General features: G+C 42.8%; 1 protein-coding gene across 1 annotated transcript in view; it reads right to left on the reverse strand.

The window, feature by feature from the left end:
- Positions 1 to 1087: 1087 nt before the first annotated feature.
- The window catches only part of far1 (fatty acyl CoA reductase 1), a 43962-nt gene continuing 22264 nt past the window's right edge, over positions 1088 to 22785 (reverse strand). The window contains exons 4-12 of the mRNA XM_046347133.1: positions 19005 to 19184; positions 16653 to 16830; positions 16501 to 16545; positions 15380 to 15507; positions 14234 to 14301; positions 13136 to 13307; positions 6060 to 6189; positions 5577 to 5704; positions 1088 to 2540 (exon numbers count right to left, since the gene is read on the reverse strand). Coding sequence (XP_046203089.1) covers positions 2378 to 2540; positions 5577 to 5704; positions 6060 to 6189; positions 13136 to 13307; positions 14234 to 14301; positions 15380 to 15507; positions 16501 to 16545; positions 16653 to 16830; positions 19005 to 19184 — 1192 coding nt within the window. The 3' untranslated portion in view covers positions 1088 to 2377. The remainder of the gene's footprint in view (positions 2541 to 5576; positions 5705 to 6059; positions 6190 to 13135; positions 13308 to 14233; positions 14302 to 15379; positions 15508 to 16500; positions 16546 to 16652; positions 16831 to 19004; positions 19185 to 22785) is intronic.

The raw sequence follows: 22785 nt of genomic DNA on the forward strand, positions 1-22785 counted from the left end.
AGACCTCAGAAAAAAAATCGTAGACCTCCACAAGTCTGGTTCATCCTTGGGAGCAATTTCCTAATGCCTGAAGATACCACGTTCATCTCAACAAACAATAGTACGCAAGTATAAACACCATGGGACCACGCAGCCGTCATATCGCTCAGGAAGGAGACACGTTCTGTCTCCTAGAGATGAATGTACTTTGGTGTGAAAAGTGCAAATCAATCCCAGAACAACAGCAAAGGACCCTGTGAAGATCCTGGAGGAAACAGGTACAAAAGTATCTATATCCACAATAAAACGAGTCCTATATTGACATAACCGGAATGGCCGCTCAGGAAGGAAGAAGCCACTGCTCCAAAACCGCCATAAAAATGCCAGACTACGGTTTGCAACTGCACATGGGGACAAAGATTGTGCTTTTTGGAGAAATGTCCTCTGGTCCGATGAAACAAAAATAGAACTGTTTGGCCCTAATGACCATCGTTATGCTTCGAGGAAAAAGGGGGAGGCTTGTAAGCCGAAGAACACCATCCCAACCGTGAAGCACAGGGTTGGCAGCATCATGTTGTGGGGGTGCTCTGCTGCAGGAGGGACTGGTGCACTTTTCACAAAATAGATTGCATCATGAGGGAGGAAAATTAAGTGGATATATTGAAGCAACATCTCAAGACATCAGTCAGGAAGTTAAAGCTTGGTCGCAAATGGGTCCTCCAAATGGACAATGACCCCAAGCATACTTCCAAAGTTGTGGCAAAATGACTTAAGGACAACAAAGTCAAGGTATTGGAGTGGTCATCACAAAGCCCTGACTTCAATCCTATATAAGATGTGAAGGCAGAACTGAAAAAGCGTGTGTGAGCAAGGAGGCCTACAAACCTGACTCCGTGACACCAGCTCTGTCAGGAGGAATGGGCCAAAATTCACCCAACTTATTGTTGGAAGCTTGTGGAAGGCTCCCCGAAACGTTTGACCCAAGTTCAACAATTTAAAGGCAATGCTACCAAATGCTAATTGAGTGTATATAAACTTCTGACCCACTGGGAATGTGATGAAAGAAATAAAAGCTGAAATAAATCATCCTCTCTACTATTATTCTGACATTTCATATTATTAAAACAAAGGTGTGATCCTAACTGACCAAAGACAGGGAATTTTTACTAGGATTAAATGAGTTTAAATGTATTTGGCTAAGGTGTATGTAAACTTCCGACTTCAACTGTATGTATAAGTGACTATATGACAATTGGACATTCCGAATGAATGTCATGCAGCATACAACCACAGGAAAGTGCACAGTAAGTCCAACATGTTAAGACAATATGTACAAGACAACATGGAAAATGGACAAGTAAAAAAAGCTTAAAATGTTACAAGTGCCCAACAACCCAGGCAAACATTGGATAAAGACCACCTTTGAAAGTTATTATAGCATGAGACAGGGATAAAGGTGTTCAGAAGAGAAGAGGCCTCTCCCCATACATGGAATATCCCAAACTCCACAACAGGCAAAACATGTGAGATGCATAAGCAGAACACAACACTCCCATTTCAGACAATTAAATAAATGACCAACATGGGGAAAAACAGTTACTCATTCTTTTAAAATTGACATAGATGCACATTTCTGATAGCTGTCATCAGTGAAAGCAGTGTAAAGAGCCCTTAGACTACCTACCCAAACTATCCAAAATCAAGTCCTTTGAGCAGTTGCCTGATCTGAGCTACATGAGCTATGAGGTATTTGGGCCAGAATTATAAGCGGACAGTCCAGTCAGAAATGGTTGGAAAATTCTTTTAAAACAATTCAAAAATACATAGCTCTGCAAGGTCAGCTGATGCAAGATAATCATACCTGTTAGGGACTGTAAAAAGCCTATCTATTACCATCTACCTCGTGCTTGATCATGTCATTGTGTATTAGTCATTGCCACCATCAAGCATACAGTATATGGGTGCCTTTACCCCTATTCAAGCAGGAAAATGTAAACTGTTAATCAAAACCACCGCCTGACCACCCTGGGGGCTGTCAGCAAAGCAATGCTCCATCTCCATGACAACCAAACTAGGCATCAATAACTCTGTTTGGCTGACTATCAATGTACAAGATTAGCATCATAAGACCAGGGGTCTGATTAGATTCATGCTTAGTCAAATGCAGTTCTACCCCCCACATCAGGGATCACACTGCAAAGAAAAGGGGACATTTCACATACAGTAGATTAATAGTATGTCAGACACTTAAGTAACTCAAAATATTATAGGATTTGCAGAGCCTTGTCGGATACATAGCTATCTGAAGGGGGGGGGGGTGGGCAAGAGGGAGAGAAGGCGGACTGGGCTGCTGGATTGAGGAGAGTGGATGGGGTCAAGGTGAGTACACCACGTGGACTCAGTATTTCATGGTGCTGGATGCTCGGAAATAGGACAGGAACTTAAAGCAGAGGCTGACCACAATGTACCAGATGTTCCTGGCCATCTGGGACCGAGCGATGAACACTCGCCAGATGAACACGACCAGGACCGTGTTGAACGTGTAGCGGATGTTCCTCAACCTGAAACATACAAGAGGATGACAAACTTTTTTAATGACCAGAGCCTAGTTGCCATGGAGATCAGTTTGCGGTAAATTAAGAAATACATTGAAGTGTTCTTGGTAGCTTGCATGTAGACGCATTCACCTGCATTCTCAGGAGATTAGCAAATACATCAACTAGCTCGGAAAATGTATCTGCTGCAATACAATTTAGCAGGAATAGGACATTTAAATGGATACTTTGGGATTTTGGCAATGAAGCCCTTTATCTACTTCCCCAGAGAGATGACAAAGTATCCCTTTAAATAGAACTTTTCCTGATGACACATGTAATAGACATTTAGCCTTTGAATATTGTGAGCAAAGATGAATGTTAAAGCAGAGGATACCAGGGAAACATTGGGATTTGCTGGTGATCCCAAAAAACTGAAAGAAATGTGTGCATCATAGAACAAAAAAATACCATTTCAAAGCCATGACAATTAATTATTCAAGATCAATTGGTCATTATTAATAAGAGGATAGTTTTATTGTGGCTCCTAGTTGCTGATAGGAGGTGAGTAATGTCAAATACCTTCGCGGAACCTTCCTCAAGTCAGCTTTCGTTCTTCCCTGGGGCACAGGGAACGGTGCACATTCCTGTTCACCCAGTTGGCTGTGTTTGGCAAATTTTTGGGTAAGCAAACTTCTTTCTTTCTCTCAGAATGTTTTACCGCTTACTCACGTAAACAACAGCCAATGATTTTGTCCCTACGTCGGAGGTAATCTGAATGTCCACATGGAAGTGTTATCAACTCGACCTTCAGTACGCTGGTCTGTATATCGGTTTATATTTCCGGTTTTTATTTTCAATATGATAAACACTTGCACAATATGGCTGAGCCTAACCGAACCACAGACAGAACAGCAAACACTTTCAGCTGATTGCAAGTAAACTTGCTTCGGTTGACTACGTTTGGTTACATTTGGCTATTGTTTAAATATTGTGCATCACGCGCAATGAGCCAAGAGATTGAAAATATAAGCAACAGAACCTACCGGAGCCGCAAAAAGTTGGGTAAACAATACATTCCTGTGGATACCCCATCTCATCTCTTTCCGCCAAAAGGACTCACAGCATGTACAACCAGTAAAATAAGCGTAAATATTGTATTCAACATTCTGGCTTGTAGAGGGACTATTGTGTCTTTTTTAGGGCGACTTCAGTCAGACTGAAAATCTGATGTTTAGGCATACTTGTCCTACAAGTATGTGGTAGAATGTTATTTTTGTTGGTCTAGTACGCCCTTAGCGAATGAGCTGGTATTCAGGCAATAGATTCGGGGTTGTCTTGGCAGGCGGACAAAGTCTTTGTATATTTGTCTTATTTTGTCACCACTTCCTCGAGGCTGGCTGTCTTTTGGAGGGGCTATTTTGTCACCACTTCCCCACTTCCTCCAGGGCTGGCTGTCTTTTGGAGGGGCTATTTTGTCACCACTTCCCCACTTCCTCCAGGGCTGGCTGTCTTTTGGAGGGGCTATTTTGTCACAACTTCCCCACTTCCTCCAGGGCTGGCTGTCTTTTGGAGGGGCTATTTTGTCACCACTTCCCCACTTCCTCCAGGGCTGGCTGTCTTTTGGAGGGGCTATTTTGTCACCACTTCCCCACTTCCTCCAGGGCTGGCTGTCTTTTGGAGGGGCTATTTTGATTAGAGAACAGCGGCAAGTCTTATGAATTCACGTGTGCTTTTGCATGCTAATTATCACAAATGTGTTTCCATCTTTCAAAGCGTGTTTCATCTTGAGTGAGCCATCTTACAAAGCATGTTTAACCATGAGTGTGCCATCTTACAACGTGTGTGAATATACACTTAGTGGCCAATTTATTAGGTACACCCATCTAGTACCGGGTTGGACCCCCCTTTGCCTCCAGAACAGCCTGAATTCTTTGGGGAGTGGAAACGTTACTCGATTGGGTTGCAGACAAAATATTATTTTTACCCTCCTCAGCCCTCGCGCTAGCCACTTTCTCTGAGATTCCCCAGTCGAAACCGGATGCAGTTTGATTGCCATCTTAAGTGGACATCCAATTCACTAACGTTGCCTCCTTGGCCCCTCGATTTTGGCACGAGGGAGCAAGTGAAGAACTTTTATCACTTGTGGGGTTAATATGACCCACAATTCAACGCAAACTGTAGTCACGTGTCATACTCCAGTAGATGCGAAGTGTCAAATTGAATCAACATGGCTGCATTTTTTTGGCATGTCAGACAAAAGTATGACGCTATAGATGGACATTGATTTTAGCGTTGGCAAATTGGCTTAGTCTCATTGTGAGGAGTTTATACAAATGTAGATAGCGTCATAAACATATTTTTGGGAATAAATAACCAAACTATAAAACTAGCTAGCCAGCTATGGGTAACTGTATCTAGCTTGTTACCTGCCAGGAGTACTATTTTTTGTTTGTTGCACCATACTCGGTAAACCCTAGACACTGTCGTGCGTGAAAAGCCCAGGAGGCTGGTAGTTTGAGATACCGGAACTGGCGCACCTGGCACAGATGATCATACCACGCTCAAAGTTGCTTAGGTCACTCGTTTTGCCCACCCTAACATTCAATCAAACAGTAACTGAATGCATCGATGCCTGCTTTATATAGCAAGCCATGGCCACGTGACTCATGTCTGTAAGAGCGAAAATAAATGATGAATGGGGTGGTGTACCTAATGAACTGGCCTCAGTGTACATGATCTCAAGATTTCATGAGATTTCTCCTAGAGGTGTTTTACATGCAAGGCTTGAGTCTTAGATACTTAGTATTATTTATTGCCCTGCTACTAATTAATTGTATGTGTCCTCTAAGCCCTAGTCCTAGCCAAGGTGTATCTGGGGTTATGTATGTAATGTAAAAATGTATTGTTGGTTGTGTTAATAAACATTGGCACGGTTTAATTCTGTTCTACATCGTTCATTTGAAAGGACCTGTGTTTAGTTTAGTTCCGAGGACCTCCCCTAGCATATAAAAAATGTGGCATAGTCAAGTTAACACGTGTAGATAGAGACATTTCTCTTACTTGTTGAGGTGTTTGCGTGCTGCTGGCAGGCCGGACTCAGCCTCGTTCAGGACATACTTCTTAGTCCCCATGCAGTAGTTCTCCATGTACTCTGCCCAGTTCAGCTGTCGCACGTCAAAGTTGAATATCTGGACCAAAAGAAACATCAAGAGTATTTCATATTGTAAGGATAGGCATTGAGCAACTATGTAGTAGAGGAAAAATGTCTACAAAAGTTCAATACGAAACATTATCACTAGGTTTCTGGACCAACGTATATTCACTGTGCATTTCAGCCAGGCCTCGAAAATCCAACACAATTACTCCATTCAAAACCAAGCTGAATAATTCAATTGTGCTTCGGCTACAATCTCAAACAAACATACTCCATTCGTCTGTCTGCCACTCTACCAGCGTGTGTGTCCTACAAGTATGTGTGTCCTAGAAGTGTGTGTATACGTGGGTCCTACAAGTGTGTGACTGGTGGGTGGGCATAAAGCATACCCTCTTGTCATCAGCACCCATCTGGTTCATGAGCATGGTGACGTTGTCATTTTTCCACACCCACGAATGGCTCGTGAAGTACTCCAGCACCATCATGGCCCTGTGCAGCCTCGTAATGGTCTTCATCATCCTGCCGTGGTAACAGGAAAGAGGCAGGTATTAGGTAGGTATAGCTGCCACTGAGCCATCTTTTCAAGAGTTTTAATTTGTTTTATATACACAGTACTAGTCAAAAGTTTGGACACACCTACAAATTCAGGGGGTTTTCTTTATTTTTACTATTTTATACATTGTAGAATAATAGTGAAGACATCTAAACTATAAAATAACACATATGGAATCATGTAATAACCAAAAGAAGTGTTAAACAAATCTATTTTAGATTCTTCAATGTGGCCACCCTTTGCCTTGATGACAGCTTTGCACACTCTTGGCGTTCTCTCAACCTGCTTCATGAGGTAGTCACTTGGAATGCATTTAAATGAACAGGTGTGCCTTGTTGAAAGTTAATTTGTGGAATTTCTTTCCTTCTTAATGCGTTTGAGCCAATCAGTTGTGTTGTGACAAGGTACAGGGGTATACAGAAGATAGCGCTATTTGGTAAAAGACCAAGTCCATTTTATGGAAAGAACAGCTCAAATAAGCAAAGATAAATGACAGTCCATTATTACTTTAAGACATGGTCAGTCAATCCAGAAGATTTCAATAACTTTGAAAGTTTCTTCAAGTTCAGTCACAAAAGCCATCGAGAGCTATGATGAAACTGGCTCATGAGGACCGCCACAGGAAAGGAAGACCCAGAGTTACCTCTGCTGCAGAGGAAAAGTTCAGTAGAGTTACCAGCCTCAGAAATTGCAGCTCAAATAAATGTGTCACAGATTTCAAGTAACAGACACATCACAACATCAACTGTTCAGAGGAGACCACGTGAATCAGGCCTTCATGGTCAAATTGCTGCAAGGAAACCACTACTAAAGGACACCAATAATAAGAAGAGTCTTGCTTGGGCAAAGAAACACAAGCAATGGACATTAGACCGGTGGAAATCTGTCCTTTGTGAGACGCTGAGTAGGTGAACGGATGATCTCCGCATGTGTGGTTCCCACCGTGAAGCATGGAGGAGGTGGTGTGATGGTGCTTTGCTGGTTATACTGTCGGTGATTTATTTATAATTCAAGGCACATTTAACCAGCATGGCCACAACAGCATTCTGCAGCGATACACCATCCCATCTGGTTTGTGCTTAGTGGGGACTATCATTTGTTTTTCAACCGGACAATGACCCAACACATACCTCTTCAGGCTGTGTAAGGGATATTTGACCAAGAAAGAGAGTGATGGAGTGTTGCATCAGATGACCTGCCCTCCACAATCACCCGTCCTCAACACAATTGAGATGGTTTGGGATGAGTTGGTTCGCAGAGTAAATGAAAAGCAGCCAACAAGTGCTCAGCATATGTGGGAACTCCTTCAAAACGGTTGGTTACAACATGATTCCATGTGGTATTTCATAGTTTAGATGTCTTCACTATTATTCTACAATGTAGAACATTGTAAAAATAAAGAAAAACCTCTGAATGAGTAGGTGTCTCTAACATTTTGACTGAAACTGGACACAAAGCACCCCTTTACTTTTTCCACATTTTGTTATGTTACAAATTGGGATTCAAATGGATTTAAATGGTATTTTGCTAGACAGCCATTTTCAGGTCTTGCCCTAGATCTTTAAGCCGATTTAAGTCAAAACTCTTAACTAGGACACTCAGGAACATTCAATGTCATATTGGGAAGCAACTCCATTGTATATTTAGCCTATTTTACTGTCATTGACACTGACCCAACTCCAGCCATTTTAATAATGGGAATTGATGGGAAATGATGTAAATATATCACTAGCCACTTTAAACAATGCTACCTTATATAATGTTACTTACCCTACATTATTCATCTCATATGCATATGTATATACTGTACTCTACATCATCGACTGCATCCTTATGTAACACATGTATCACTAGCCACTTTAACTATGCCACTTTATTTACTTTGTCTACACACTCATCTCATATGTATATACTGTACTCGATACCATCTACTGTATGATGCTCTGTACCATCACTCATTCATATATCCTTATGTACATGTTCCTTATCCCCTTACACTGTGTATAAGACAGTAGTTTTGGAATTGTTAGTTAGATTACTTGTTGGTTATCACTGCATTGTCGGAACTAGAAGCACAAGCATTTCGCTACACTCGCATTAACATCTGCTAACCATGTGTATGTGACAAATAAAATTTGATTTGATTTGATTTTTATATTTTACGGTATTGTCCTGCTGAAAGGATAATGTGTCTCCCAGTGTCTGTTGGAATGCAGACAAGCAGGTTTTTCTATAGGATTTTGCCTGTGCTTAGCTCTATTCAGTTTATTTTTATCCCCCCAAAAATCTCCCTAGTCCTTGCCGATGATGAGCATACCCATATCATGATGCAGTCACCACCATGCTATGAAATTGGAAGAGTGGCACTCAGTGATGTGTTGTGTTTGCCCCAAACATAATTCAGGACAAAAAGTTTTCATTATTACTTTAGTGCCTTATTGCAAACAGCATGCATGTTTTAGTTTTTAAAGTCACCATGGGCCTCATGGTAAAATCTGTGTGCAGTTTCCTTTTTCTAAGGCAACTGAGCTAAGGATGCCTGTATCTTTGTAGTGACTGGGTGTGTTGATACACCATCAAAAGCACAATTAATAACTTCACCCTGCTCAAAGGGGTATTCAGTGTCTGCTTTTATTTTATTTGTTTTATTTATCTACCAATAGGTGCCCTTCATATCCAGGCATTGGAAAACCTCCCTGTTCTTTGTGGTTGAATCTGTGTTTCAAACGCACTACTCGACTGAGGATAATTGTGTGTGTGGGGTACAGAGTAATGTAAGGTAATCATAAAAAATGTAATGTTATCCACTATTATTGAGTCCATGCAACTTAAGCAAATTATTACTCCAGAGCTTATTTTGGCTTGCCATTAAGGGGTTGAATACTTATTGACATTTCAGTTATTTGTAAAAAATGTAATGTAATACATTTTTAATTTAGGCTGTACCAACAAAATGTGGAAAAAGTAAAGGGATGTGAATCATTTCTGAAGGCATTGTATGAGATCGGAATAATACTGTGAAATGTAAAACATTATGATAACGCCCAGTTTGTCTAGGAGCATTTTTGTAAAGAGCGCCTGAAATGTCTGCTTGTTCTGGTGGGATGGACTTTTGGCCTGCCCGGTGATGTAAATGAGTTAATAGACCAATAAGAAAGAGTTCCAAACCTCTCTGTAATAACAGCTAGTTTTCTCCTCCCCACTCTGACCACCTCCAAGCAGTTCTAGCTAAATTCTTGCTTGAGAAATTGCTCTTTGCTAAGGGAGTAAACGTTATTTGTAACTATTTATAAAATCGAACCCCTCAAATGAAAATGGATGGCTCTCCCTTCAGTAAAATATATTTGACCAAGAGTAAGGGTGGAAATATCTCCTTTATAGTAAAAACATTGCATGAATCTATCATCATACTTGTGTTTTATAAACATTACATGCAATTCTATGTAATTCTACATATCAGAATATTTTAAATAGCACACAAATTCCTGAAGTTACATGCTAAGAATGGACAGAAAAAGGCCTGTGTGTTCACGTTATCATGTTTATACAATGCCATATCAGTGTCTTGTTTGCAAAGAAACTGTCCCCGTTTACAAATAATTAAAATCGAGACGTCATTAGGAATCTGAGCGTGGTACTTTCGAAAGTTAGGCCTACCTTGCCACCCCAGACAGGATATGTCTACCGACGCAAAAAAATGTAAGCTTTAACTGCTGTTCTTCCGTGGCTTAACCCAACGAGAGGTCACAAGTGTTTCCCTAAAAGCTGTCTGGTTTTAAACATTTTCTATTGTATAGAAAGTGAATAGCTTAATCAATTGATAGTGACAGAATTAGACTACTTCCCAAGCAAAGTCAGCCTCTGAACGTCAAAGGAAACAATGATATCCCTGTATGCAGAGGGTCACATCTTTCCTATGTATTTTAAAGCTGGTTTATAGCATAAAACATCGACTTCAAGTTTCAGCACCAAAAATGTAAGTTACCTGAATCTGTCATATTACGAGTTCAGTAACTCTTTATTAATATATAAATGGGCAATAAACATAGCTTGCTACTATAATTGATTTGATGTAAAACTATCAAATTTGACCTCCGGTTTCCCTTCTCATCTTCGCGCTCTCCTTCACAAACTGAGTAGAACATAGGCTAGGCCTTATCATAAATGATTTTCGGAAGTAACTTTTGACTCTCCTCCTGAACTGCCACCGTAGCCCTACACAGCACAGCCATTGGTTAAGCAGTACATTGATCAGCAAGAGCAGAGCAGACTGGGGCTCAGGGTTGGAATATCCATTGCAGTGTGTAATACAGCCTAGTTTTATTTACACCTTCCCAGCAGCTATCTTAGAAATATAACTTTGCTCTGTGCTTCTCCGAGCATGCATTTCGTAACCTATAGGCTATGGATCAGTCGATTGAGGCAACACTAAATAGCCTATTGGCGCAAATGAAATTGCGTACCAAGTGGAGAATCAGAGATCGGCATCGGGCACACATCGATATAGCCTCAAACTACCAATTCTAAAACATTGAGAAATATTGAAATTTCATAACTTACATGACCCTCCCCTGGACGAGATTATTATTTAAAAAATACTAAATCCTCCCCTTGACTGAAATTGAAACTAACTCCATCTAACTGTTAAGCAGACAATGTCTGAAATGGAACAAGGGATGAAAATTACTTATTGATCTTTTTGTACAAGGAAAAGGTGACCTTGAGCCAATTTGTACAAATCGATAACAGAATAAAACTGAAGGGTATGTCATTGCTTCAGATCTTCAAAGATCTGACCCCTGAACATTTTCGCAGCTTTAAAGCTGCAATATGCATCTTTTTGGGTAAATTCACATAGAAATGTGGGTTATAGAGCCATCATTTTCATTGAAAGCAAGTCTAAGAAGCTTTAGTTCTGTTTTATGTGCACTATTTCTATGCTTAAGTTTAATTTTTGCACCTTACTTTCGGTTTTGTACACCAGCTTCAAACAGCTGAAAATACAATATTTTTAGTTATGGAAAATATGGTTTAAATGGTACAATGATGTGGTTTAAATGGTACAATGATTCTCTACACTATACTTGCTTGTTTAGTTACAAACTGAAATTAGGCAAACTATTGTTAGCAACCAGGTAATGGCGGAGCGATTTCTGCATAATGCATCTTTAAATAAATAACGGCATGAATCCAGCACAATCTATAATATATTACTGATAAGAGTCTTAGCATACTAGTATTATAGGCAAATTTCAACTAATGCCTACCAGTCTCAAATTGGGATGAGTATTGTTGGCTTGACACATGTTAAACACAGAACAGTAAGAATGGAGGGCTTGTCCAGTCCTGGAAGGTATCTGAGCATGTCTGACTGACAGAAGCTTAACTTGATTGCACTAATTACATTGTCGTCATTAAGAAAGCATCTACTAATTAAAGTTTGAAGTTCCATGAACAAACTTGCTTCAGAGGATTCATGGCCATGCCAAATTGCATCAAAAGCCAACATGCTTGTAGTCAGAGCTCCTCCGTGATACATTGTGAACAAAGAGAAAGGTGACAACATACATGGTGAACCATTTAAAAAGTAAAACATTGCCGTATTACCTTTTCCAGTAAGGTAACACCACCTTTAGAATGTGTAGTATACTAAACCAAATTAATTTCAGACAGACAAATTGTCAAATACATTTCTAATTGAGAAGTGTTGCCAAATGTTTATCATTGCTGAAATGTTTCTGGTTTACGATCAACTTGTGGGGATCAATACTGTAAGCGTCAGGTACCAAACACTTGGTTAGACTGAACCATGGCCTTGGTGCTAAATGAAACAATAGGTGGGGATTGTGAGTAAGTCTATCCAATGACTCACTGATAAATTGACAGTGTTTCCAATGGCTTGTGAGATCGTACATTACTGCCAGCGCATTTCATTTGTCCCACAATCTGCTTCATTAAGCCCAGGAATAGGGCTACCAAGAATAGAAGTGTTGATGGGCCAATGAATAAAGGACAGGTGTTTGGTACCTGGTATTAATCAAAACTAGTTCCCTGGTGCCTCTCAAATGTAGAGATAAGCTTGGAGAGTGGAGGAGGATGAGCAGATCACTCCCAGGTTACTTCAGAAGACTTAATGGCACGGCTCAGAAAAACACAAAGGTCACAACAAAAGGGGTGGGGGGTTAATTCCACAAAGCAAAAGCGACTGGATAAACTCTACATCTGAGCAGAGCCATATGATTCAACTGAATTAAAAAATCATAAAGGCAAAAAGGGTCAAACAAAAATGGACAAAAATAAATTACAAAAATAAAACATTCCTGATGCATACTTTAGACAGGAACCCATGCTTGTCATGATGACACGGTAGCCTGTCAGCAGCCAAGTCCGATGACAAAGTTGAGCAAACGTTTGGGCGTTGCTTCTGCCCCACGACCAGCACCCAGTGGTGGAGGGGAGAGAGGGGTTGAGAGGGCACTGTAGTAGACCTTACCGGGGATTCTGACCCGTGGCCCTGAGCTACCCGTCATACAACAGGGCGGGAAGAGTGTGACTCACTGTGGTCCTGTACTGATTGGTTAAGAGGTTGGACCGCAGGTTAACATTTGGGTGCCTGAAAGCCTGCTCTAAGGGGTTGGTCTTGAAGGTCATGTTTATACAGTACTCTGCAGAGAGAATACGACATCACAGGAGGAAGGAATTCAATGCCAAGACACATTGAGGTAACACAGAGGGCTAAGAGTGCAGAACCCAGCTCTAAAAAAGGTATATGGATGGCTTATACACCCCCCCCCCCCCCCCCCAAGACATTGGACAGAAGCATGACATCGCTGGAACAGGTTCAGTACATTGGGCTACACTGAGCGAGAATGCGGAGGGAAATGGAGTGTGACCGAGCGGGGTGTCATTTACCTGGGCTCTCTTCCCGTCATCCTGAGGCAGAGATCATAAAGGAAGGCTGGTGCCTTGTGGCTTACAGCGATCCAGTACTGATTGATAAGGTGATTGGTTGTGAGATTTACATTGGGCCGTCTGAAGGCCTGCTCGAGGGGGTTCCTCTTGAAAGTGGATATAACATGGTACTCTAAGAGACAAAAGGTAGGGGGGTTCAACAGGGGTAATGTTGGCACAACCACTCATTTCTACCAAAGTGGAAAGAAAGAGTTAAGCAGCAAGCGTACGACAAGCGGCAACAGATGTTTGGTTTAGACAAAATACCTTTGAAGTGCATTTAACAATGATTATTTTTAACCGTACAAGTTATTGAAGGAGACTAGGGGTATTACAAAACAACGGAGCAAATATAGACTTCAAAGTAAAAGCCTAATGAATGCAGAAATGCAATGTTAACAACAAAGTGATTTCACCTGAAATATTTTAAAAGCACAAAAAATCTATGGCAAATGAGTAACAAATATATTGACATTTACTACAACAAACGCAACAGGTTAACAGCTTAAAGGGAACTATACAACTGCCACTATGAAAATGTCATCCAGCTTTAATGCACAAAACAAATATTGTACTAAGACTGGAACAGTTTTTCATTTTTATTCAAGAATACCAGTCATGTTATATAGTTTATCTATCACCTTTAAGCCTGCCACAATGTTGATATTTCTCAGATGGCTAGCATTCAGAGACTATGTACACAGTACATGTGGCTCAGTTGGTAGAACATGGCGCTTGAAACGCCAGGGTTGTGGGTTCGATTACTATGTGGGACCAGTATAAGAAAGTATGAAAATGTATGCACTCACTACTACTGTAAGTTGCTCTGGATAAGAGTGTGTGCTAAATGACTAAACTGGACACTGGACACAAATCCAGGAGAGGTCATTTACAGGGAGGTGACTAACACTCCAATGAGGGTATAAGTAAACCAAAACCTTCTCACATTCACAACAGAGAAGAGTATGACTGATAATCATTATTTATCATTCTGCTTTGTTGGAGCAAACAAAAACAAGTCAGAGTGTATTTGGATAAGATATGAGCAACGTTTCATACCAACTTCACCCCAGTGGAACGGGTTGATGCTGCCAGTCGTGCAATTGTACACCAATATGCTCTTAGGCCTGCGGGGATAAAGGGGAACAAAATAGAATGCCTGCCATAGAAACCTGAAATAATATTTGCATTTCACAATCACATTATTCATTTAGCTCTACAGATGACAGCTGCAGTGTGTGTGAGACTGACCTGGTGTGTCTCTGGGAGCCTGAGTACCAGGCAGCAGCCAGTGTTTGTGAGACTGACCTGGTGTGTCTCTGGGAGCCTGAGTACCAGGCAGCTGCAGTGTGTGTGAGACTGACCTGGTGTGTCTCTGGGAGCCTGAGTACCAGGCAGCAGCCAATGTGTGAGAGACTGACCTGGTGTGTCTCTGGGAGCCTGAGTACCAGGCAGCAGCCAGTGTGTGAGAGACTGACCTGGTGTGTCTCTGGGAGCCTGAGTACCAGGCAGCAGCCAATGTGTGAGAGACTGACCTGGTGTGTCTCTGGGAGCCTGAGTACCAGGCAGCAGCCAGTGTGTGTGAGACTGACCTGGTGTGTCTCTGGGAGCCTGAGTACCAGGCAGCAGACAGTGTGTGTGAGACTGACCTGGTGTGTCTCTGGGAGCCTGAGTACCAGGCAGCTGCAGTGTGTGAGACTGACCTGGTGTGTATCTGGGAGCCTGAGTACCAGACAGCTGCAGTGTGTGAGACTGACCTGGTGTGTCTCTGGGAGCCTGAGTACCAGGCAGCAGCCAGTGTGTGTGAGACTGACCTGGTGTGTCTCTGGGAGCCTGAGTACCAGGCAGCTGCAGTGTGTGTGAGACTGACCTGGTGTGTCTCTGGGAGCCTGAGTACCAGGCAGCAGACAGTGTGTGGGAGACTGACCTGGTGTGTCTCTGGGAGCTTGAGTACCAGGCAGCAGCCAGTGTGTGTGAGACTGACCTGGTGTGTCTCTGGGAGCCTGAGTACCAGGCAGCTGCATTGTGTGAGACTGACCTGGTGTGTATCTGGGAGCCTGAGTACCAGGCAGCTGCAGTGTGTGAGACTGACCTGGTGTGTCTCTGGGAGCCTGAGTACCAGGCAGCAGCCAGTGTGTGTGAGACTGACCTGGTGTGTCTCTGGGAGCCTGAGTACCAGGCAGCTGCAGTGTGTGTGAGACTGACCTGGTGTGTCTCTGGGAGCCTGAGTACCAGGCAGCAGCCAGTGTGGTATTGATGACCGCGTCCACAGGCACCAGGTCAGCCACCGCGTTGTTGGACGCTCTCATGGTACGCAGGATCCCCTTTCCTGCCTATACAGGGCAGAGAAGTGCTAGGTTCATTACCAAGTGATGGGAATGTGGTTTCTCAGGTTATAAATCAGCAGCCACACCTTTGAAATGATCATGATCGCATTATTGCGATCTGAGCGTTTTACATATTGCACACCAGTATCTCTACTTGCACATTCATCTTCTGCACATCTACCATTCCAGTGTTTAATTGCTATATTGTAATTACTTCGCCACTATGGTCTATTTATTGCCTTTACCTCCCTTATCCTACCTCATTTGCACACACTGTATATAGACTTTTTCTACTGTATGTTTGTTTATTCCATGTGTAACTCTGTGTTGTTGTATGTGTCGAACTGCTTTGCTTTATTTTGGCCAGTGTAACAGTATAATTTTAAACCGTCCCCTCGCCCATACCCGGGCGCGAACCAGGGACCCTCTGCACACATCAACAACAGTCACCCACGAAGCATCGTTACCCATCGCTCCACAAAGGCCGCGGCCCTTGCAGAGCAAGGGGAACTACTACTTCAAGGTCTCAGAGCAAGTGACGTAACCGATTGAAACACTATTTAGCGCACACCGCTAACTAAGCTAGCCGTTTCACACCCGTTACACTCACCCCCCTTTTGACCTTCCTCCTTTTTTCGCAGCAACCAGTAATCCGGGTCAACAGCATCAATGTCACAGTATAATTTTAAACCGTCCCCTCGCCCATACACGGGCGCGAACCAGGGACCTTCTGCACACATCAACAACAGTCACCCACGAAGCATCGTTACCCATCGCTCCACAAAAGCCGCGGCCCTTGCAGAGCAAGGGGAACTACTACTTCAAGGTCTCAGAGCAAGTGACGTAACCGATTGAAACGCTATTTAGCGAGCACCGCTAACTAAGCTAGCCGTTTCACATCCGTTACACCAGGTCGCAGTTGTAAATGAGAACTTGTTCTCAACTAGCCTACTCGGTTAAATAAAAAAAATATTGAGAACATATTTTTAAGGTACTTACTGCAATGAATATTCCACTAGGTCCATTGAAATTATCAATCCAGCCCTAAGAGTGAAAAAACATGTTACGAACAGTATACAGAATTGACCATGGTCAGCTACAGTATAGCTACAGCTTAGAAGACAGCGGGCTCAGTACATGGGAAGACTCACTGGGAAGGGCTCTTTCCAACTGGCCCCTACTATAGAAGGCCTGATTATAGCCACGTTGAGGTTTCCACACTCCTGCTGGACCAGGTACTCAGCTATGGCCTTGGTGTAGGTGTACGTGTTGGGCCTTTTTCCTATCAGCCCTGGGGTCATCGCAGAGACCAGCTTCTCATCCATCCATCTAACCAACATGAAAACATATTGAAGACAGAGCCACAATAAAAAGGTCAATTTTCTGCCATACTCAGCTCAAAAATGTAAAGGGAACACTAAAATAACACATCCTAGATCTGAATTAATTAAATATTCTTATTAAATACTTTTTTCTTTACATAGTTGAATGTGCTGACAACAACATCACAAAAATTATCAATGGAAATCAAATTTATCAACCCATGGAGGTCTGGATTTGGAGTCACACTCAAAATTAAAGTGGAAAACCACACTACAGGCTGATCCAACTTTGATGTAATGTCCTTAAAACAAGTCAAATTGAGGCTCAGTAGTGTGTGTGGCCTCCACGTGCCTGTATGACCTCCCTACAACGCCTGGGCATGCTCCTGATGAGGTGGCAGATGGTCTCCTGAGGGATCTCTCCCCAGACCTGGACTAAAGCATCCGCCAACTCCTGGACAGTCTGTGGTGCAACGTGGCGTTGGTGGATGGAGCGAGACATGATGTCCCAGATGTGCTCAATTGGATTCAGGTCTGGGGAACGGGCAGGCCAGTCCATAGCATCAATGCCTTCCTCTTGCAGGAACAGCTGACATGAGGTCTAGCATTGTCTTGCATTAGGAGGAACCCAGGGCCAACCGCACCAGCATATGGTCTCAACAAGGGGTCTGAGGATCTCATCTCGATACCTAATGGCAGTCAGGCTACCTCTGGCGAGCATATGGAGGGCTGTGCGGCCCCCCAAAGAAATGCCACCCCACACTATGACTGACCCACCGCCAAACCGGTCATGCTGGAGGATGTTGCAGGCAGCAGAACGTTCTCCACGGCATCTCCAGACTCTGTCACATCTGTCACGTGTGCTCAGTGTGAACCTGCTTTCATCTGTGAAGAGCACATGGCGCCAGTGGCAAATTTGCCAATCTTGGTGTTCTCTGGCAAATGCCAAACGTCCTGCACGGTGTTGAGCTGTAAGCACAACCCCCACCTGTGGATGTCGGGCCCTCATACCACCCTCATGGAGTCTGTTTCTGACCGTTTGAGCAGACACATGCACATTTGTGGCCTGCTGGAGATCATAATGACTTAAATGTAAATGTAATTTTGCAGGGCTCTGGCAGTGCGCCTCCTGCTCTTCCTTGCACAAATGCGGAGGTAGCGGTCCTGCTGCTGGGTTGTTGCCCTCCTACGGCCTCCTCCACGTCTCCTGATGTACTGGCCTGTCTCCTGGTAGCGCCTCCATGCTCTGGACACTACGCTGACAGACACAGCAAACCTTCTTGCCACAGCTCGCATTGATGTGCCATCCTGAATGAGCTGCACTACCTGTGTGGGTTGTAGACTCTGTCTCATGCTACCACTAGAGTGAAAGCACCGCCAGCATTCAAAAGTGACCAAAACATCAGTCAGTTCATAGGAACTGAGAAGTGGTCTGTGGTCACCACCTCTAGAACCACTCCTTTATTGGGGGTGTCTTACTAATTGCCTATAATTTCCACTTGTTGTGTATTCCATTTGCACAACAGCATGTGAAATGTATTGTCAATCAGTGTTGCTTCCTAAGTGGACAGTTTGATTTCACAGAAGTGTGACTGACTTGGAGTTACATTGTGTTGTTTAAGTGTTCCCTTTATTTTTTTGAGCAGTGTATATATTCCCCAGATCACAAAACAAATAAGCCTCCGAAATTCCCTTTCCCCACACACATACATGTATGTCTCTAAAGAAATTAGCAAATGCCTACTGTAATACTTAGGGATGGAAACATTCCTACATGAACAGAACACTGACTTTCACACAACTGGTGACCATGTTGTGCATGTGTGTCCTGTTGCACCCCCTACAAGAGCAGTCAGAGGCCCCAGCTAACATTAAGAGTAAAACAAAGGTCCTTTTAACAGTTCAAATTGCCCTACTACAAATGAGTGAGTGCCACTCAATCAGTAACCAAACTCCATGAAGTTTAAATCAGAGACCGTCCCTGTTTTGCAGTTTCAGTCCATGCAGTGAGATATTGAGAGACCCTCAAGGGATAGCTACCAAGCTTATGCATTAGCCACTACAAACTAATCCACAGGATGCAAAGAATCTACTTATCTATCTCAGTCAAACATGCCAAGCTGTAGATTACTACAATCTCTTGGCTTCCAGCTCTAACAATCGGCAAAGAACTTTACTCACTCTAGGCTGTCGATGAGCTTCTTGTAGTCAACAGGAGGTGGGTAAACCACTTCCTCAATGAGTGTCCGGTCACAGTTGGCGTAGGCTGTGGACACATGGAGGAACACCTCCAAGTGCTTCATTTTGTGGGCAAGAGCCACCATCTTCTGGGTGGCTAGAACATTCAGTAGCATTGCATCTCTGAAAGGAGAACAAAAAAAAATGTCACAAAACATCATTACAGAAATGCTACTAATATATACACACAGTCAAAAGTTGACACAACTACTCATTCCAGGGTTTCTTTAATTTGACTATTTTCTACATTGTAGAATAATAGTGAAGACATCAAAACTATGAAATAACTATGACATTTTTCTTTTTGTATTTTATTTAACTAGACAAGTCAATTGACAGTGTACAGGGGAACAGTGGGTTAACTGCCTTGTTCAGCTCTGGGATTCGATCCAGCAACCTTTCGGTTACTGGCCCAACACTCTAACCACTAGGCTACCTGCCACTCCAATCATGTAGTAACCAAAAAAGTGTGAAACAAATCAAAATATATTATATATTTGAGATTCTTCAAAGTAGCCACCCTTTGCCTTGACAGCTTTGCACACTCTTGGCAATCTCTCAACCAGCTTCACCTGGAATGCTTTTCCAACAGTCTAGATGGTTCCCATATATGCTGATCCCTTGTTGGCTGCTTTTCCTTCACTCTGCAGTCCAACTCATCCCAAACCATCTCAATTGGGTTGAGGTTGGGTGATTGCGGAGGCCAGGTTATCTGATGCAACACTCATCACTCTCCTTCTTGGTCTGGTCATACAGCCCTTACATAGCCTGGAGGTGTGTGCCGGGTCATTGTCCTGTTGAAATACAAATGACAGTCCCACTAAGTGCAAACCAGATGGGATGGCGTATTGCTGCAGAATGCTGTGGTAGCCTTGCTGGTTAAGTGTACCTTGAATTCTAAATAAATCACTGACAGTGTCACCAGCAAAGCACCTCCACGTGCTTCACGGTGGGAACCCCACATGGGAAGATCATCCATTCACCTATTCTGCGTCTCACAAAGGCACTGCGGTTGGAACCAAAAATCTCAAAATTTGGACTCATCAGACCAAAGGACAGATTTACACTGGTCTAATGTCCATTGCTCGGGTTTCTTGGCCCAAGCAAGTCTCTTCTTGTTGGTGTCCTTTAGTAGAGGTTTCTTCGCAACCATGAAGGCCTGATTCACGCAGTCTCCTCTGAACAGCTAATGTTGTGATGTGTCTGTTACTTGAACTCTGTGAAGGATTTATTTGGGCTGCAATCTGAAGTGCAGTTAACTCTAATGAACTTATCCTCTGCAGCAGAGGTAACTCTGGGTCTTCCTTTCCTGTGGCGTTCCTCGTGAGCCAGTTTCATCATAGCGGTTGATGGTTTTTGCGACTGCACTTGAATAAACTTGAAAAGTTCTTGACATTTTCCATATTGACTGACCTTCATGTCTTCAGGTAATGATGGACAGACATTTCTCTTTGCTTATTTGAGCTGTTCTTGCCATAATATATAGTGTGCATTTGGAAAGTATTCAGATCCCTTGACTCATTCCACATTTTGCTATGTTACAGCCTTATTCCAAAAGTGATTAAATAGTTTTTTTCCTTCATCAATCTATACACAATACCCCATAATGACAAAAGCAAAAACAGTTTTGTAGAAATGTTAGCAAATAAACTGAAATATGACATTTACATAAGTATTCAGAGCTCAGTACTTTGTTGAAGCACCTTTGGCAGCGATTACAGCCTTTAGTCTTCTTGGGTATGATGCTACAAGCTTGGCACACCTGTATTTGGGGAGTTTCTCCCATTCTTCTCTGTAGATTCTTTCAAGCTCTGGCAGGTTGGATGGGAAGTGTTACTGCACAGCTTTTTTCAGATCTCTCCAGAGATGTTAGATTGGGTTCAAGTCCCCGCACACTGACTCTGTACCGTTGCCCCCTATATATATCGTCGTTATTGTAATTTTTTATTTTAGTCTACTTGATAAATATATTCTTAACTCTTCTTGAACTGCACTGTTGGTTAAGGGCTTGTAAGTAAGCATTTCGCGGTAAAGTCTACACTTGTTGTATTCGGTGCATGTGACAAATAAAGTCTGATTTGAAGTCCGGGCTCTGGCTGGGTCACTCAAGGACATTCAGAGACTTGTACCGAAGCCACTCCTGTGTTGTCTTGGCTGTGTGCTTAGTGTCGTTGTCCTGTTGGAAGGTGAACCTTCACCCCAGTCTGAGGTCCTGCGTGCTCTGGAGCAGGTTTTCATCAACGATCTCTGTACTTTGCTCCATTCATCTGTCCCTCGATCCTGACAAGCCTCCCAGTCCCTGTCACTGAAAAGCATCCCTACAGCATGATGCTGCCACCACCATGCTGCACTGTAGGGATGGTGCCAGGTTTCCTCCAGATGTGACACTTGGCATTCAGGCCAAAGAGTTCAATGTTCGTTTTATTATACCAGAGAATCTTGTTTTCCCTGGTCTGAGAGTCTTTTGGTGCCTTTTGGCAAACTCCAAACGGGCTGTCATGTGCCTTTTACTGAGTGGCTTCCGTCTGGCCACTCTACCATAAAGGCCTGATTGGTGGAGTGCTGCAGAGATGGTTGTCCTTTCGAATATTTTCCCATCTCCACAAAGGAACTCAGGAGCTCTGTCAGAGTGACCATCGGGTTCTTGGTCACTTCCGTGACCAAGGCCCTTCTCCCACAATTGCTCAGTTTGACCGGACGGCCAGCCAGCTCTAGGAAGAGTTTTGGTGGTTCCAAACTTCTTCCATTTAAGAATGATGGAGGCCACTGTTTTTTCGAGGATCTTCAATGCTGCAGAAATGTTTTGGTACCCTTCCCCAGATCTGTGCTTCGAGACAATCCTGTCTCAGATCTCTGCGGACAATTCCTTTGACCTTATGGCTTGGTTGTAGCACTGACAACTGTGGGAGCTTATATTGACAGGTGTATGCCTTTCCAAATCATGCCCAATCAATTGAATTTACCACAGGTGGACTCCAATCAAGTTATAGAAACATCTCAAGGATGACCAATGGAAACAGGATGCACCTGAGCTCAACTTCCAGTCTCATAGCAAAAGGACTGAATACTTAAGTAAATTAGGTTAAAAAAAATGCAATTACAGGGTATTGTGTGTATATTGATGAGGAATACAGTGAACTTAATCAATTTTAGTTAATCAAGTCTAAAGTAACAAAATGTGGGAGAAGTCAATGGTCAATACTTTCTGAATGCAGTGTGTGTGTGTGTGTGTGTGTGTGTGTGTGTGTGTGTGTGTGTGTGTGTGTGTGTGTGTGTGTGTGTGTGTGTGTGTGTGTGTGTGTGTGTGTGTGTGTGTGTGTGTGTGTGTGTGTGTGTGTGTGTGTGTGTGTGTGTGTGTGTGTGTGTGTGTGTGTGTGTGTGTGTGTGTGTGTGTGTGTGTGTGTACAGTTGAAGTCAGAAGTTTACATAGACCTTAGCCAAATACATTTCAAATCAGTTTTTCACAATTCCTGACATTTAATCCTAGTTACAATTCCCTGTTTTAGGTCAGTTAGAACCACCATTTTATTTTAAGAATGTGAAAAGTCAGAATAATTGTATAGAGAATGATTTATTTCAGCTTTTATTTCTTTCATCACATTCCCAGTGGGTCAGAAGTTTACATATATTCATATAGTATTTGGTAGCATTGCTTTTAAATAGTTTAACATAGGTCAAACGTTTCGGGTAGCCTTCCACAAGCTTCCCACAATAAGTTGGGTGA

The sequence above is a fragment of the Oncorhynchus gorbuscha genome, linkage group LG01 (genome assembly GCF_021184085.1).
Source record: "Oncorhynchus gorbuscha isolate QuinsamMale2020 ecotype Even-year linkage group LG01, OgorEven_v1.0, whole genome shotgun sequence".
Lineage (NCBI taxonomy): Eukaryota > Metazoa > Chordata > Actinopteri > Salmoniformes > Salmonidae > Oncorhynchus > Oncorhynchus gorbuscha.